The sequence below is a fragment of the Antedon mediterranea genome, chromosome 4, assembly GCF_964355755.1.
Source record: "Antedon mediterranea chromosome 4, ecAntMedi1.1, whole genome shotgun sequence".
Taxonomy (NCBI): domain Eukaryota; kingdom Metazoa; phylum Echinodermata; class Crinoidea; order Comatulida; family Antedonidae; genus Antedon; species Antedon mediterranea.
Genome location: NC_092673.1, coordinates 1,612,397 through 1,629,708, shown reverse-complemented (window position 1 = coordinate 1,629,708; position 17,312 = coordinate 1,612,397). Strand labels below are relative to the sequence as shown.

General features: G+C 32.3%; 1 protein-coding gene across 1 annotated transcript; it reads left to right on the top strand.

Moving 5' to 3' along the window:
* The first annotated feature begins 738 nt into the window (after nucleotides 1–738).
* Nucleotides 739–16,172, top strand: LOC140046136 (ectonucleoside triphosphate diphosphohydrolase 3-like). Its single transcript, XM_072090675.1, has 10 exons — nucleotides 739–879; nucleotides 2,486–2,737; nucleotides 3,377–3,494; nucleotides 4,494–4,647; nucleotides 5,236–5,401; nucleotides 7,127–7,375; nucleotides 8,001–8,276; nucleotides 10,689–10,799; nucleotides 11,390–11,518; nucleotides 15,354–16,172. Exons 2-10 carry the CDS (start codon nucleotides 2,600–2,602, stop codon nucleotides 15,570–15,572), a joined length of 1,560 nt encoding a protein of 519 aa, XP_071946776.1. The 5' UTR covers nucleotides 739–879; nucleotides 2,486–2,599; the 3' UTR covers nucleotides 15,573–16,172.
* Nucleotides 16,173–17,312: the final 1,140 nt, after the last annotated feature.

Genomic DNA, 17,312 nt, shown 5'->3' with positions numbered 1-17,312 from the left:
ATAACGCGACAGCCATAACTAAACGCAATAACACAGTATATTCTATAACAATATATGAATTAAAGTAAATTGTTTATTGTATCTTCGGACAACAGATAATGATGATGATGATATGTCATGGCATGTTTAATTAATTATTGATATTATTATTAATCATAAATCAATTTTATCAATTTAATATTAAATCCATGGTGCACTGTGCGACAGGCCGTATAATTGATTTTGAATTAGTTTTCTTTAGATAAAATTAATTAAATGTTTAAATTAGTAAGCCAACATTATGCAAATTATCGATGTCATGGTAAAACAGATTTGTTTTGTTATTATTATTTTTTAATAATTTATTAATGTTACACGAATAATAATTGATAGTATAGGCACATTCAGGTTTAAAAAAAATTATTATTCTACTTTATATTATACTACTGTTATTATATATTATTATATTTTAGTATTTTCATTATATGCCTAATATTCTTTGCCTGCTGTGTTTTTATATATAAATATTAAAATATTATTACAATATTTTTAGACTATAAATATTGTGAATATGGAAATTGCGGAGTAAACTCTATGAATTGTTCTATTTTGTATACTAATTAATTATGAAATTTAATCATATACATTTTAAAATTAAATTTCTTTCTGAATGCATCATTTATTAGAAACGAGGGGAACAAAATTGAAAAATGAGGCAAACTTCAAACAATATCATGACGTCATCACACTTCAATTAGGTCACACAGGACTGGCTGTACGTGTTTACGTTCCGGAGGTCAACCCAATGCGTCACGTGGAGGAGACGAGAAACTGGAAATCACCGATGATTTTTTAGAACTCAAAACCGGCACAAATAATTGCTTTATTTTCGAACATTGGGTAAGTGACAGTCTGTTTATTATAGCTCATCCTTATAATAAGTTCCTAATTTGTCTGTTTCAACAATTATTTTTAAATACCCGTAATAAAAGCGTATCTAGTTAACATTATTTGTCTTGTCCATTAGTTAGGCAGCTAGCTGTATCATCCAGGCACCTCGTCCAGCCAGCAGCCAGCCAACCAACGTTTGTGGCCGGTGTAGTTACAAACTGTTCACGCTCAGCGCGGCCTAGGAAAATTGTCCCTAAATACCCCCCAACAATGGGCCAGTCTCTAGAGCTGGAAAATATTATTGGATAATAAAATTGTTTTCTATAATTGTGCCCGATACTATTTTTTATGACGAGAGGACTACCTAGCCTAGGCTAGGCCCTAGTAATAGTATTACTATTGTTATGCGCGATTTGAACGATTTGCGCAATTTGAAATTGCGCAAAAAAATCCTTGCGCAATTTGAAATTGCGCAAAGAATTCTTGCGCAATTTAAAATTGCGCAAGGATTTTTTTGCGCAATTTCAAATTGCGCAATCAACTTGCGCAATTTCAAATTGCGCAAGAAAATCTTTGCGCAATTTTAAATTGCGCTGCACAATTTGTAAATTGCGCAAGATAGTTCTTGCGCAAAATGACACCTTTGCGCAATTTGAAAACGAACTGTAAATTTTCAAATTGCGCAACAAAATTCTACCAGACAATCGGTATTATAATAATTTATTGGAAACTAAATAACTCAAAATAAAACATAATAAATGCGAAGATAACATGTGTATAATAAATACATAACATTTATTATTACAATTAAATAATATTATCACTGTAACTTGAAATAAATCAAAATAAATGTAAAAATTAAGTTTTTAATATTAGTTTAAGCTAGGCCATGTAACCTAGTCAGTATCAGTAGTCCAGACCCTAGCTAGGCTAGAGTAGTATAGCCGGCCGCCCGCGCCACGCCCGCCTGGTGGAACACCACCGCTTCGTTTTCCTTCGTCGGTTCTTCGACGGTATGCTAACTTATAACAATATTTGCACTACTAAAATAAGGAAATGCGATATTTATCTTTAATTTTGAATCATTCTTAGAAATTACTATAAAAATATGGGTGTGCATGATTTCACAATCTGTCGAAAAACCTTGCGCAATTTGCAGATTACTTGCGCAATTTAATACGTTGCTTGCGCAATTTGAAACACATGTTTCAATTCAAATTGCGCAAGGATTTTTTTTGCGCAATTTCAAATTGCGCAAATCGTTCAAATCGCGCATAACACTATAAATAGTTTAGTTTAGGCTATTTAGTATTAGCTGCTATGATGAGTACATCATTAAATTAACATGCCAATATGGTAAACAGAATTTATAATTTGTTTTTCTACCAGAAACAAGTTAATTCCGATTGTGATGTAATGCCTACATTTTTTTCTTTAAAAATTCCATAAAAAGAACAATTAACACAATGTTTGCGTATTCTCTTTCTGTCTTCAGCACACATTGTCCCACTGCTGGGCAAAGGGCTTTATATTATTAATGAAAGCTGTACCGGCGCTATAGGGTGTAGATTAACTTGACCCTAACAGTAATTGTTTTATATTATATTTTTAACAGATCACCAATACCATTATTCTTGAAGAAATTGGTAGAACGCTGAGAAACCATGTAACAAAAAAACATTTAGAACAACAGAAGACTCGCAGATTCTTAGATTTAAACTGGTCAAATATGGATGAAGTTGAGATTAGAAGAGGAAGAAAATGTACCCGAATATTGCTACTTAGTGGTATTGTGTTATGTGTAGTAGGATCTGGCCTTATTTTAGGATGGTTGTTATGGGGCAACAAAGAGAATTTGTATAAAGAGGTAAGGCCAATTAATACTAGGATGATAACAATTAGACTAGATTAAAATGTGTTTTACATAAAACAAAACAAAATAGAAAAGTTTTCATCCTAGAACTATAGGATAACTATTTATGCTGCCTTTGATGAAAATAATATTTTCACGCGTCCAATCAAATTCTATTCTTTTGTTTTGTGTATTGTAAGATAAATGTATGTTTATCTATTTATCATCGATCATTATTGTCCTAGTATTTAGCAACCTGTATAGTGATGTGAGCTAAAATATAATCAATGTTTATAAAGCTGTGTATAATGCATCCAAAGAGCCATTTTGTATGAAAAAACAATAATTTCATTGCCTTTGAAAATTCAGAGTTACAATTTGAAACATGACAAGGTTTGTTAATAAATGCAGGTAACAGATAAAAGTGTCCATCTACTAGCATAATTTATCAGCCTCCTCTCTAATCAAAGGATGTAATAACACAGAACAATGATTGAGAAATTATGTAATTTCAGAATCGTTGTATTGGACCCACAAGCAATCAAATTTGGACTTGATCCTGAAGCAGCCCAAGAACCAATACAATTGTATACATAGGGTTCTAATCAGAAAAAAACCAGTACCAGTAACTCTTTGAAATCTTTTTTTTTACAGTATGGCATTGTCTTTGACGCAGGTTCTTCGCATACTAATTTATTTGTTTATCAATGGCCTGGTGAAAAAGAAAATGGTACAGGAAATGTAGAAGAAAGAGGAATGTGCAGAGCTGACGGTAAATGGGAACATTGTTTTGTGAAAGTAAAGCTCTGTTTACACTATCAAACTTTATGTCACAAACAAAATGTGATAGGCCTATATATGGACATGATGATGTCATATCACTACCATATTTGGGCATATCACTACCATATTTGGGCATATCACTACATATTTGGACACATCACACTTTTTTTGTCAAACTAGTTTGATAGTGTAAACAGAGCTTTACTGGTTAATTGTATGATTTTCTATTATTGCACTATTACAGTATAAGAATAACTTTATTTGAAAACAGAAAACTTGATCACTTATTATATAGTGTTTTTAATCAGTATATAAAACTGTTTACAACAAAACAATTGAAAGTAAAGAACATAATTAAAACAATACAAATTCATGCAAGTGAAAACCATTTAAAAAAAATTAAATTGGTATTGATAATAGGTTGAAAAATTAGATTAATGGCTTTAAATGATTTGTTTTTTTAATTCAGACATTTTTTGTTATTCAAGTTAAGAAATTGACCATTTCATAACTAATATAATTATTTATTCTTTAAGCCTATTTTCCTGTCAACGTTATTCGACGCTATCGTCATTGATCGTTAACAGTTCAATGACGATCGTTTGAAAACGATCAAGTTGAAATGATAACGATAGCGAGTACCTTTTCCTGTAAATCGTTAACATTTCAATGTTTATGTAGAAGATCGCCGATTATTGTTAACGATAGCGTCGAATAACGTCGACAGGAAAACAAGCTTTAATTTGGCATATAAACAAATTACAAACCGCAAGACACGAACAGTAACAAAACCCAGAAATCTTTGCCAGAATAAAGTTTTATGATAACTTGTTTCCAACAGGGTCCAAAATAAATCTGGACGACAGAGATTATACAAAATTAAAAACTAGAATCTAGAATAATATACTCATAATATGAGCAATAATTATTTAAAATGATTTGTGTATTTTAATATGTGTGTTATTATCGTTGTATTGTATACCACCAGGTAGTGGTATCTCAAGCTATACAGACACACCGAGACTTGCTGGTCCATCATTGGAAGAATGTTTGGACTCTACAGCACTCCGCTTAGTTCCTCAAAAGCGACAGCAGGAAACGCCTGTTTTCCTAGGGGCCACGGCAGGCATGCGGTTGCTTGAGTAAGTTTAAAATTATAGAGGGCGCCATACATGTTGAATGAATAAACAGGTTGTTGGACAATTAGAAGCATTTTGGAATAGCTTTTTTATTTTTGTTCGGTTTTAAGAAATGGAGACAAATATTTTTTTTGTTTTCGTTATAAAAGTATTAATTATTATTAAGTAATAAAAATTAAAATTTACAAATACCGATGTATGGATATATTTATGCACCACAAACTCCAAAAATATTTCATAAAACAATTTGTTTTTACTACACACCAAATGCAACCACACAACGCATACATTGTCTAGTACGATACACACCTACAGTAGATTAGGGGGCTAATGCAGTAGTACTGGGAATGTATAGAGTAGGTTCAGTAAAAGTGTGATTGAACATTTTTATGTTGATATGAGCACTAACAGCTTCTACGACTAGACATGTGTGCTACTATTATTTATAGCATTATGTGTTGTGTGGTATTTAGTAGACCCCTAATTGTTAACTGATTAAACATCTTAAAACTACTATGAGTTAGGTAGCCACTTATCCTACATTGTACGTACAAAATTATTTTATAATGTTAAGACTTATTTTATTTACAGTGAAACTGACCCAGACACAAGTGACGCCATTCTGGATTCTGTTCGGCAAACCATTGCTTCTTATCCATTTAATTTTACTGATGATCAAGCACGTATTATCACCGGTGAAGAAGAGGGTACATATGGCTGGATCACCACCAACATACTTCTTCATTCCTTTGTTGATGTAAGTGATAGAAAAAATGAAAGAATAAAGCTCTGTCTACACTATCAAATTTTATGTGACAAAAAAATGTGATGTGCCCATATATGGACATGGTGTCATATCACTACCATATTTTGGCACATCACACTTTTTGTGTCAAACTAGTTTGACGGTGTAGACAGAGCTTTAGAATGATAAACAAATATTGGAGTATGTAAATATTATCACTCATCCAGGTAGTAGTTACATAACAGGTATTGTAGTACAATGCTGTTAATAGGAAAGTCAGTATCACATCAACATCAATCAATTACGTGAACAATGTATGTAGTACCTAAAATGTGATAAACAGTGTATTTGACAATGTCGCCCTCAACACACTGTTTATACAGACGGCTATATGATAATTCTTTTTAATTCCATTTGTTAAACGAAAAACCAGACGACAAAACTAAGATAGGTTGAGGGGCAGAGTGGTTGAAGTATGGGTACTGCATCCTACAGTATGTACATAAAATCGTAAATAGTACAATAATGTAAAACCAATGTCCAGTATAGACACATGGCTTGGTTACACTTTTGAGAGCCCAGGGCATCTTTTGTGATTAGTAGAGAGTCAACCCGTGTAAAATTCAGCCCCTGTGAAATGTAACCAGGAGGATTCACCTGCCGCAAATTCTAGTATAGCTTAATTTAAGCTGCAAATGGATTGTGACACCAACATTAAAAACCAACAAAAACATTAATTTTATATTCAATAATTGGATTAATAATATTTTTTAGATATTTAAAGGTTTCGCTTACACATTTTCTTTTCTGCTCTTCCAGAACTAATAACAATAATATTTCTGAAGTACATATATCCACTAACATCTGAGCATGAAAAGATTATATCGCTTTGTATATACAGAGAGTCTGAACAGTACAATAGATGAATATTTTATTGTAAACATCCCTTGAGAGATATGCTTAGCCTTGGAATGTGCATGTTTGTGAGATACAGCATCTTAGTAATGGTACCATTAATGATACAGCATCACTCTAGGTACTTTCAATGATCCAAGTACTTTGAATCTTATCATAAATTTAACCATAAAGTTCTGTGAATGCCTGTAAACAGATTACTACTCATGGCCACATAAATGTTTGATGGAGAACATCACGCAGTTACTTGGCAACATTTTACATCAAAATTATATTATTTTTATTATAATTTAATGGTAATCTTGTATTCATAATTTGATGAAATTTTAAATTGTATTAAAGAAAATCTAAAAAAAAGTTGTCTCAATTGATGCTTTATGTACATATTATTTCAGTAAAAACCATGAATTTAATTCATTTGGGAGGACAGAAAAGAGGTTAATATATAATATATATAGGCGAGAGAGAGAGATAGTAAATGAGGAAGGGTAGAGTGAGGAAGCGGGAGGTCTACTCTTAGTATGGGATCAGAGAGAGATAGTAAATGAGAAAGGGTAGAGTGAGGAAGCGGGAGGTCTACTCTTAGTATGGGATCAGAGAGAGATAGTAAATGAGGAAGGGTAGAGTGAGGAAGCGGGAGGTCTACTCTTAGTATGGGATCAGAGAGAGAGATAGTAAATGGGAAGGGTAGAGTGAGGAAGCGGGAGGTCTACTCTTAGTATGGGATCAGAGATATAGAAAAGATAATCAAGACATTAATATGCCCGTTTAAGTTGATTATAATAAAATAAAATAATTAACTTTGCTTATTTATTTTTGCAGGGGTCATCTTTTGAAAGACACGTACGTAGCTTAATTTTCTCTGAGAATGCGATGCCAACAGTTGGCGCTCTTGATCTTGGTGGAGCCTCGACACAAATCTCTTTTATTCCAGAGGTTCCTGAAGCTCTTCCAGTTGGTGATAGTCAGCACCTACGTCTTTATGGCAGTGACTATGTGGTGTACACTCATAGTTACTTGTGCTATGGGAAGAACGAGGCAAGACGTCAATTTTATGCCAGTCTAGTAGAGGTATGACTTACCTTTAAACAATTATTTATAATTCTATTTAATGGTTCTATTTAATGGTGCTATTGCATGGTTCTATTACATGGTTCTATTGCATGGTTCTATTTAATGGTTCTATTGCATGGTTCTATTGCATGGTTCTATTTAATTGTTCTATTGCATGGTTCTATTTAATGGTTCTATTGCATGGTTCTATTTAATGGTTCTATTGCATGGTTCTATTTAATGGTTCTATTGCATGGTTCTATTTAATGGTTCTATTGCATGGTTCTATTTAATGGTTCTATTGCATGATTCTATTTAATGGTTCTATTGCATGGTTCTATTGCATGGTTCTATTGCATGGTATGGTTTGCTTATAAAAAAATTGTGATTTATGTTGCAGCAACATGTTTTTAATAAAATAAATTATTCACCCATGTTATACCATAATATGACAATCTTACTATCTATTGTAATATGTCCTGTTCATTATTAGTTATAATGTATGATAATACTAATTTAATAGTTCTATTGCATGGTCAGCTTTTTTATTGAAGAGAATAGAATAGAACTTCAACTCATAAACATTAATTATTTGTATAAGAAATATTTAATCAATTTAGTACTTTATTTGTTTGTTTTTTAGAATGCAAATTATTCCGAGGAAGTGACCAATCCATGTGGAGCATTGGGGCTTAATGAGAGTATGTACGGGAGTTATCTATGGAAGGCTCCCTGCACTCAAAGCCAATCAGATCAAAATTTCACTGAAAATGATATAAAGTACTTCTTTATAGGTACAAGTGACCCTGATGAATGTTTGGTCAAAGTTCATAACCTTTTTAATTTTTCTGCACCATGTGAGGATGAACCATGTTCATTTGATGGTGTTCATCAACCAACGCCATATGGCAAGTTTGTGGTAAGTTAAGCAGAGTTTTTTTTTTCAATAATCATTTAATTTCTCTTTTTCTGGTTGTAACAGACAAAAATATCTGAAAGCATGTTATATTGTTAGTTGCATAGTTAAAAATAAATTGCCATTGCTCACTTGACCTGGCCAACTCTTACTATTTTTCATCTCTTTTTGCTTGTTTTTTACTCTTTTTTTTAAAAAACATATATCCATGAAAAGCTTGGTTTTTAGCTTGCCTAATAATATCCACATTTCGATCAGATCGGATCCTACTCTAGTCCAAATGGCAGGATTTTTCTAAGAATAAAAAAGTTGCTAATACTAGCACCCATCTAGTTATTAGTGGTACTGAATACTGTATATTTGGATACACATATAGAATGTTAAGAGTACATTATAGTAGTGTGTGGGTGGTAGGGATGATAGTTCAAAGAACTTTATCATATTGGACGGATAATAATTATTAATGTATATTTCTCTTCGTGGGTTTAATGGCTAATTTTATTATATTTATCGTTATGGTGTGATTATTGATTTAAATTTTGTGTAAATTGAAAATCAGTATTCAAGCCTTGTTCCTCATTAATCATTGTGAATTCCTAAGACGTCAAATTCACCTTACTAATTAATTTACAATCTTCAAACTTCTTTAATAAATCAGGTTTATTCATATTGCTAAAGCTCTGTCTACACTATCAAACTAGTTTGACAAAAAAAGTGTGATGTGCCCAAATATGGTAGTGATATGACATGTCCATATATGGGCACATCACATTTTTTTGTCACATAAAGTTTGATAGTGTAGACAAGGCTTAAATTTGTTTGAATGTTCCAGATTTTGTCTATACTCACATGTTGTTGCCCTACAGATAACTAACCTGTGTGAGGTTGTGTAGAATAAAAATAAAAATATCTAGCTGTCACGTCCAATGTGTCCTATTACATTTTTTACATGCACATATTAAATTACGTTTCAGAACCCAGCCATCTGTCTCCTCATCATACATCTATTTATCCATCAATTCATTTCATTTATCCGTATTATCCTCTTTCATTTTGTTATTCATCCATTGATTCATTTATCTGCTCATTCTTTGTTTTCTTCAATTCATTCAATCATCTGTTTAATTATTCATTCCTACATCCTACCATCTATTCTTCTATATAAAATTTTAAGCATAGCTCTTACTTAGTTTAAAATTTTTCATAATGCTATATATACGATACAGATTTTCAATGACTTTGTTAACCAAGTAGGTATTTGTAATAGAATCGTATTTTGCTATGTAAAAATCCAGTAGCATCGCTTTTTTAAAAAAAGGAGCTTATTTCACAGCGATCATTCCGCTTCACCACTTTTATAAAATAAGTGAGGTTATCATAAATGTTGGTTCTTCATTCATTCATTCATCAATGGAAAATTACTTCTATTTGCGTAACACCTCAAATACATTATGCATGGGATGAAGGTTGCGAAGGTTTGTTTGTTTGTTAATAAGTAATAAATATTTCAAACCCAGAGCTACTCTTTCACCTATTGCAGCACTATACAATCGGCTATACAGTATATCTTCATCCTATGCTTTATATATATTCGTTCTATCTATCTATCTATCTACCCATTCGTTCCCTAGAGCATTTTTCCCGCAATGAGAATAAAGATGATAATAACACGATATCTTGTTTCGTAGTTCCTTACTCTCCCTAAATCCCAACGGCTCATAATTCATCCATACTCATTATTATTCTGCGAATCCAGCTCGTCGCAGAATCAGATTTATGGTGACTTCTTATTGCTGTAAAATTAATTTAAACTGATCGAAAACAAGTCTTGAGTGTTCATTTATTTTCAGTTAACGATGAAATGATTGAACAAATCAATCGTGATGCAATAACCTTGAACCAAGCATCCACGTAACAAAAACAGAATGTATGGGAAGGAAAAGTGCTTTCATTCTTTACATTCAATATTTACAGTATAAAAGACAACTTAAACACCCATTCCCTACAATTGTTGACGTACCATATTTGGGCACATCGCACATTTTTTTTGTCAAACTAGTTTGATAGTGTAGATACAGACTTTAATACATAGCATTTGATGCTACCTGCCCCTGGCGGCCTACCATCATCCTTTTACATTCTCATCTTCATCTTCTCTCCTGGCATCAATATACATTGAAGTGTAATAAGAAACCTTTAATAATTCATTTCATTTGTGTTGTCGAGGTTAAATAAAATATTCATAATGCATGATTATTACATAATGAAAACTAAAATAAAAATTTAAAATGCATTATTTTTGTATATCTCATTAGACAATTGAGAATTAGATTTTTAATAAACTTGAGTAGCCTGACGCCCTAAGGACTCACAACTACTGCACTTCCGTAATTCTCAACTTGTATTTTGTTGCAGGCATTTAGTGGTTATTACTATGCTATCGACAATCTCAACCTAACATCTAATGCCACTATTAATCAGTTGAACGTCACCAGAGATGAATTCTGCCGCAGAAATTTGACGGACGTAAGTTGAAATTTAAATTTTGAGAAAGGTTTTGAATTATTCAGAATGTTTGAGATGTTTAACAGTGATGGGAATAGAAACAGCATTTTCGATACATTTACAATCAATCTTAGCTTTCATTATTTATAGTTAATTGTTTCATAGACATTTGCACATACAACATTCCAGCATTATTATTGTTATCATCATAAATCACCCTTTCTTTTTTTTGTTGAAGTTGTCACTCACCATAGCTAATTAAGAACGGCCATTTCCTTGTTCCCTGCAATATAATAATGTGTTTTCATATATATATATATATATATATATATATATTATATTTTTGTTCATTTGTCATCATCTCATCATAGGTTATATACAAATCTGTTTTCTATAAAGCTCTGTCTACACTATCAAACTAGTTTGATGTGCCCAAATATGGTAGTGATATGTTCAAATATGGGAGTGATATGACATCACCTTTTGTTGTCACATAAAGTTTGATAGTGTGGACAGAGCTTTAGATACCAACAATAAGAAAGACCTTTCCTTATGACTACTGCAATGTTTTATTTATTTCTAATTTTGTCATTTTATTATTTTTTATTTAGATTCAGAATATCCCAGACATATGGGATAATATTTATCTTTATTGTTTTGATATCAACTATGTGTACACCCTGTTAGTAGATGTGTACAATTTCACTGAGGATAACTGGAATATTGAATTTGTCCGAGATGTAAGTTTCTAATTTTTATTTATCTTCATTCATTTATATATCTTCTTTATACTGGGGAACCTCTTCAGTCAAAGACTGTTTTCTCAGAGGGCCCAGTATTTTTGTAACTTTTTGTAAGTTATCTGTGTCATCAAGTCTAGGCTTGAAACTGAGGTTAACAAACATCTACCCCTGTAAAACTAAGTACGTATGTGTTTGTAGCAGTTGTAAAAATTGTAAGTTTTATCTAATATCTCTCCTTATCCGTGATGCTAAAAACGTAATGTGCTCCAAAATATCCGCAACCATGTGCCTAGCGGGCTTAGTCTTCTAATGGCATAACTCCTTGACATTGAAACAAGATTCCAATTAAAATGTATATACAATTTAAGTTTATATTTTATATGTTTATGTACACCACTCAATGTACAGAGGTAGCTTTATATTGGATCTATAAATTATGATTTTATTACTAGGAAGTGGTTTTTGGGTTGCTTTTTTTTTTGTCGTTATTATACGTACAGTACAGCTCTTGCTATACTTGACATTCCTTGAAGAATTACAATTTGATGAGTGATATTTATATTTGTGGATATCACATTAAACCACTGGGGGGTTTGTGTGTGATAGGCTCTGTGACAAGAGAAAAGTATGCCATTTTGTGCTTACACTTGTTCATCACACATTGATGAATCTCATTCAAACTAAAGCTCTGTCTACCCTATCAAATTTCATGTGAAAACAAAATGTGATGTGCCTATATATGGACATGATGATGTCATATCACTACCATATTTGGGCGTATCACTACCATATTTGGGCACATCACACATTTTTGGTCAAACTTGTTTTATAGTGTAGACAGAGCTTTAAAGAGAAAATCATTATTCTGTGAGCGTATTCAATTTGATGCATTGCTTATAGGGTTTGGAACTTAATACGTGAATTGGTATACCTGGCAACTAGGACAATTCATAATTATAGTTGAACCCTACTTTATTAAACGATGGTACATGAAATAAATTATGTACATTATCGGTATTATTTTTTATTACGCGGACAGATAATGCTTTCTGTGTTGGCTTGTGAAATGCGTTAATGTTAAATGTTAAAAATGACCATAAAGATTCAGCCAATCAGCAGAATTTGTTCAAATTGCTTAATAAAAGTCAAATCAACATACTACTGTGGTTAACCTATATTATTACCAGCTACACTATCTACTACTAGTGTCTCTGACAAACATAACTTCACTTAGTGACTTGCTTTATAATTTTTAGTGGCGCTGTAGGATGTTTCAAAATCCTTGGTTCTAGTCCGAAATTTATGTCAATTTTTGTAAAATTTGTTTTATAAAATATGAATTGTATTTCTCATACACGTTTTTTGATGGATGCTGTGATAATTGTTTTATTTCTGATTGCCACCTACAACATGTATTTCATTTAGATTGAAGCTGGTGTTCTCAATTGTGGAATATTTCATATTCTAGTTATATAGGCCAATTTTCATATTCTGACTGATAAAAAAAAACTCCCTTTCTTAACCCCTTCTTATAAGTGGACACCTTGGAGACCCTTAATAAAGTCCCCTGGATAGTGGGTGGCTTTAGTGTTAAAACATATATGTATTCCCCCTTGTTCGTTTCACAAAAGTCCTGAATAACATGAATAAATGTGTGACCTATCAAGCCACAATCTACATATTACAACATTGAATTTTAAATTTGTACATTTAAATGTCTGTGATTAAACATCTCTCTACAATATATATAAATTTTATAATTTGCATAAATTCAATATCCGCCACATGATCATCCTTTTCCTTTTTGAGAACAGGTGAGAATGAATTGTGATATACCGACACAAACATTTATTAATTGATTTCTGGTTTACGGCTAGAAATCATTAATTAATGAAACTCATATTTCATTAGGTGGTTGTGACTGTGTGAACTTATGAACACTAAATCATTGCAAAATGTATAATATTTGGTGAAACATACAGTAATGCTATCAGTAATATCCAAATCTGATTTGCTTGAATTATCAAATGAAATTTTGAAATTCACATTTATCATTCTACTGTTAAGCTCTGTCCACACTATCAAACTTTATGTGACAACAAAATGTGATTGGCCCATATGTGGACATAATGATGTCATATCACTACCATATTTGGGCACATCACACTTTTTTGTGAAACTAGTTTGATAGTGCTTTGAATTCCATAAGTTTAGTGGTATTTCACAGTACCTAGAAAAACTCTAGAGCTTTTACACAACTTGGCACTCACCATACAAATAAAAATGGTATGTCTATAATTAGGCCTTACAAACATTGCAATAATTGACAACAAGATAAATGAAGTCTATATAATTTGTACATACTTTAATGTTAGGTTGCCATGACTATATACCTCAATCATTGTCTGTCATTGCTGACTCTTGCATGTTTCCTTCAACCATTCAAGAGGAAATAGTGCACTGTACAGAGAGTACAATGTTAACATGTCTTAAAATATACAATTACAAAAAATAAGAACTGACAAACACCACAAATAAAATATGAAATATATATCCAAAATATATATGCATACAATAGGGAGAGGTTGGGCAAAGGTTTTGGTTCAGGAACCATAGAAGAGTGAGCATTTTAAAGTTTTTAACAGAAGGTGTGGTCCTTAATTCTCATTTAATAAAAATAATAATAAATATGGAATCAATTCTTAAACATTTTGAGTTGTATAGGCCTACCAATGAAAATAATAATGAATGTTTACTAATTGACTTTATAGTGCAATTATTACTTGTAATGAGCTATCCTGTATCAACTCACTTGCATTCGGCCTACGTCATTACATCCAAGTGGGGAGCAAGCTTGATCAGTCAAATTGTAAAATATCTAATAGAATATAATTGTGCAGTGAACAGTCACTTGAATAGAATCAATTAAAATATGCATTTGATTTGTATCTGATGGCATTTACTGCCTTCCTTGTAATCCTGAGGGATTTCACTTTTAACTTTCATGCATTATTAATCAACTCAACAATAAGGTGCTTAATATTGATTTCAAAGCATTCTTATTTCAAAGTATTTTAAGTAATTATGATACATAGTATCTCATAAATATTTATACTTGCACTAAAAGAGTTTAATCGATACCTACTACATGATATGGTTCATAATGATGTGTGATTCTAATCACATTAAATGTGATTATGATGTGATTCTGATCACATTGAATATGACTATGATGTGATTCTGATCACATTGAATATGATTATGATGTGATTTTGATTACATTGAATGTGATTATGATGTGATTCTGATTACATTGAATATGATTATGATGTGATTATGATGTGATTCTAATCACATTGAATGTGATTATGATGTGATTCTAATCACATTGAATATGATTATGATGTGATTCTGATCAGATTGAATATGATTATAATGTGATTCTAATCACATTGAATATGATTATGATGTGATTCTAATCACATTCAATGTGATTCTAATCACATTCAATGTGATTATGATGTGATTCTGATTACATTTAATATGATTATGATGTGATTCTGCTCAAATTGAATGTGATTATAATGTGATTCTAAACACATTGAATATGATTATGATGTGATTCTGATCACATTGAATGTGATTATAATGTGATTCTAATCACATTGAATAGGGTTATGATGTGATTCTAATCACAACGAATATGATCATCTTAATAATGACTATGATTAATTAAAAACCTTTAACCATTGTGATATAGGTTTAGATGAATCTAAAATTGAATGCTAATTAAATTTAATTATATAAATACTAATATTCATTTAATTTACAGATCGAAGGCACAAACGTAGGCTGGTCGCTAGGTTACATGGTGAACGCCACCAATGGTATTCCATCAGAGTTGCCCTCTATTTTGATACATGAACCCGTGTACTACGGTCTGCTTGGCGTTTATTGTGTTTTGCTGTTTTTGGGTACAATCATGTTAATACTTGCTGCTCGCCGTAGATATAAGAGACGACGCCAACAAGCAATGTACGTGTCAATTTAAACTGAAATATTTAATTTTAAAAGTCTGAACTTTAATTAAAGACCACAGAACACAATGTTCAGATTTTAGAACAATGTTATCTTCAGTACTAAATGTAAAGGATAGTTTTTGATGGGATTCCTAATAATTATTGGAGCTTGTAATACTTATGGACATCTTCTTACATTAGGATAGAATGCAATATTAATGTATAGTTTTATGAATATAATGTTTGTAATGAAAGTTGAAATACAAAGGGTAGGTTTAAATGTTGATCACAAGAGGTGCTAACACTGTAATACATATATTTACCAAATGAGACAAACCTTAAAAATATCAATAATGAATTTTACTATTTGGCACTTTATATGTAGGCTAAGTTTTCTTAAAATTGTACTTATATGTACTTATATGTACTTATATGTACTTATATACACAGAAAGTAATTAATAATGTTAATCATAGAGAATTATAGTTTACTATATTATCTATACTATATATTAATAGAGCATAATTAGTTTGTTTGTATTATTTAATGTTTATTTTTACCAATCATTCTATGTGTTTATTATAATCTGTTTAAGATGTATATTTTTAAATTAAAAGTGCTTCTAATTTTAATGTGTTTTTTAAAGATTAATATCTGTATAAAGCTCTGTCTACACTATAAAAAATGTGATGTGCCGAAATATGGTAGTGATATGCCTAAATATGGTAGCGATATCACTATCACATAAAAGTTTGATAGTGTCGACAGAGCTTTACAAGTATTTCTGCAGAGGAGACGAAATCATAGAAACTAAGCTAAAATCGGTCCCGTGTTTTAAAGCTTGGTTCCCATTTACACTCAACGTAAGGACGTAAGCGCGCCTCAAGAAATTTGACCAATCACGATGCATGAATCATCCGAGCTTGTGATTGGTGACTTCAATTGCATTGCTTCTACGTCATTGCGTTTAAGTGGAAACTACGCTTTCTAACATTTCCGGGCTGAAAATAGTGTACAGTGCCTACTACTAGTATACTCATACGAAGACGGGGGCTTTCTGTTTATATTGCCGTATTAGTAATAAACTAAATCTTCAGACAAATAATATTACTATAGTAGCTTACACACGATTTTGTCAGTCGGTAAACATAATGTGTTTGTTTCATGTATTGTGTTTTCTTATTAAGGTGAGAGGTTCGTCAACCTTTTTTTTAGCATCAATACAGTTCACTTAGAACAAATTGACTTAGTTTCTTTTGAAAGAAACACCGCGTCTTCACAAAATGTATAAGGCTAATGAATTGAGCATGATGTTATATAATATACTGCAGAATGATATATTACTTTGGCTGCTTCTCGTATACTTAACTCGGCCGTGACGTGTACATTGGAGGAGGGAGAAAGTGACGATGGAGGGTGGAGTGGGTGTGGCTAGGTCCAACCGATCGTACTCCCTATCCATGTCTGAGGGGTGGAGTGGGTGTGGCTAGGTCCAACCGATCGTACTCCCTATCCATGTCTGAGGGGTGGAGTGGGTGTGGCTAGGTCCAACCGATCGTACTCCCTATCCATGTCTGAGGGGTGGAGTGGGTGTGGCTAGGTCCAACCGATCGTACTCCCTATCCATGTCTGAGGGGTGGAGTGGGTGTGGCTAGGTCCAACCGATCGTACTCCCTATCCATGTCTGAGGGGTGGAGTGGGTGTGGCTAGGTCCAACCGATCGTACTCCCTATCCATGTCTGAGGGGTGGAGTGGGTGTGGCTAGGTCCAAC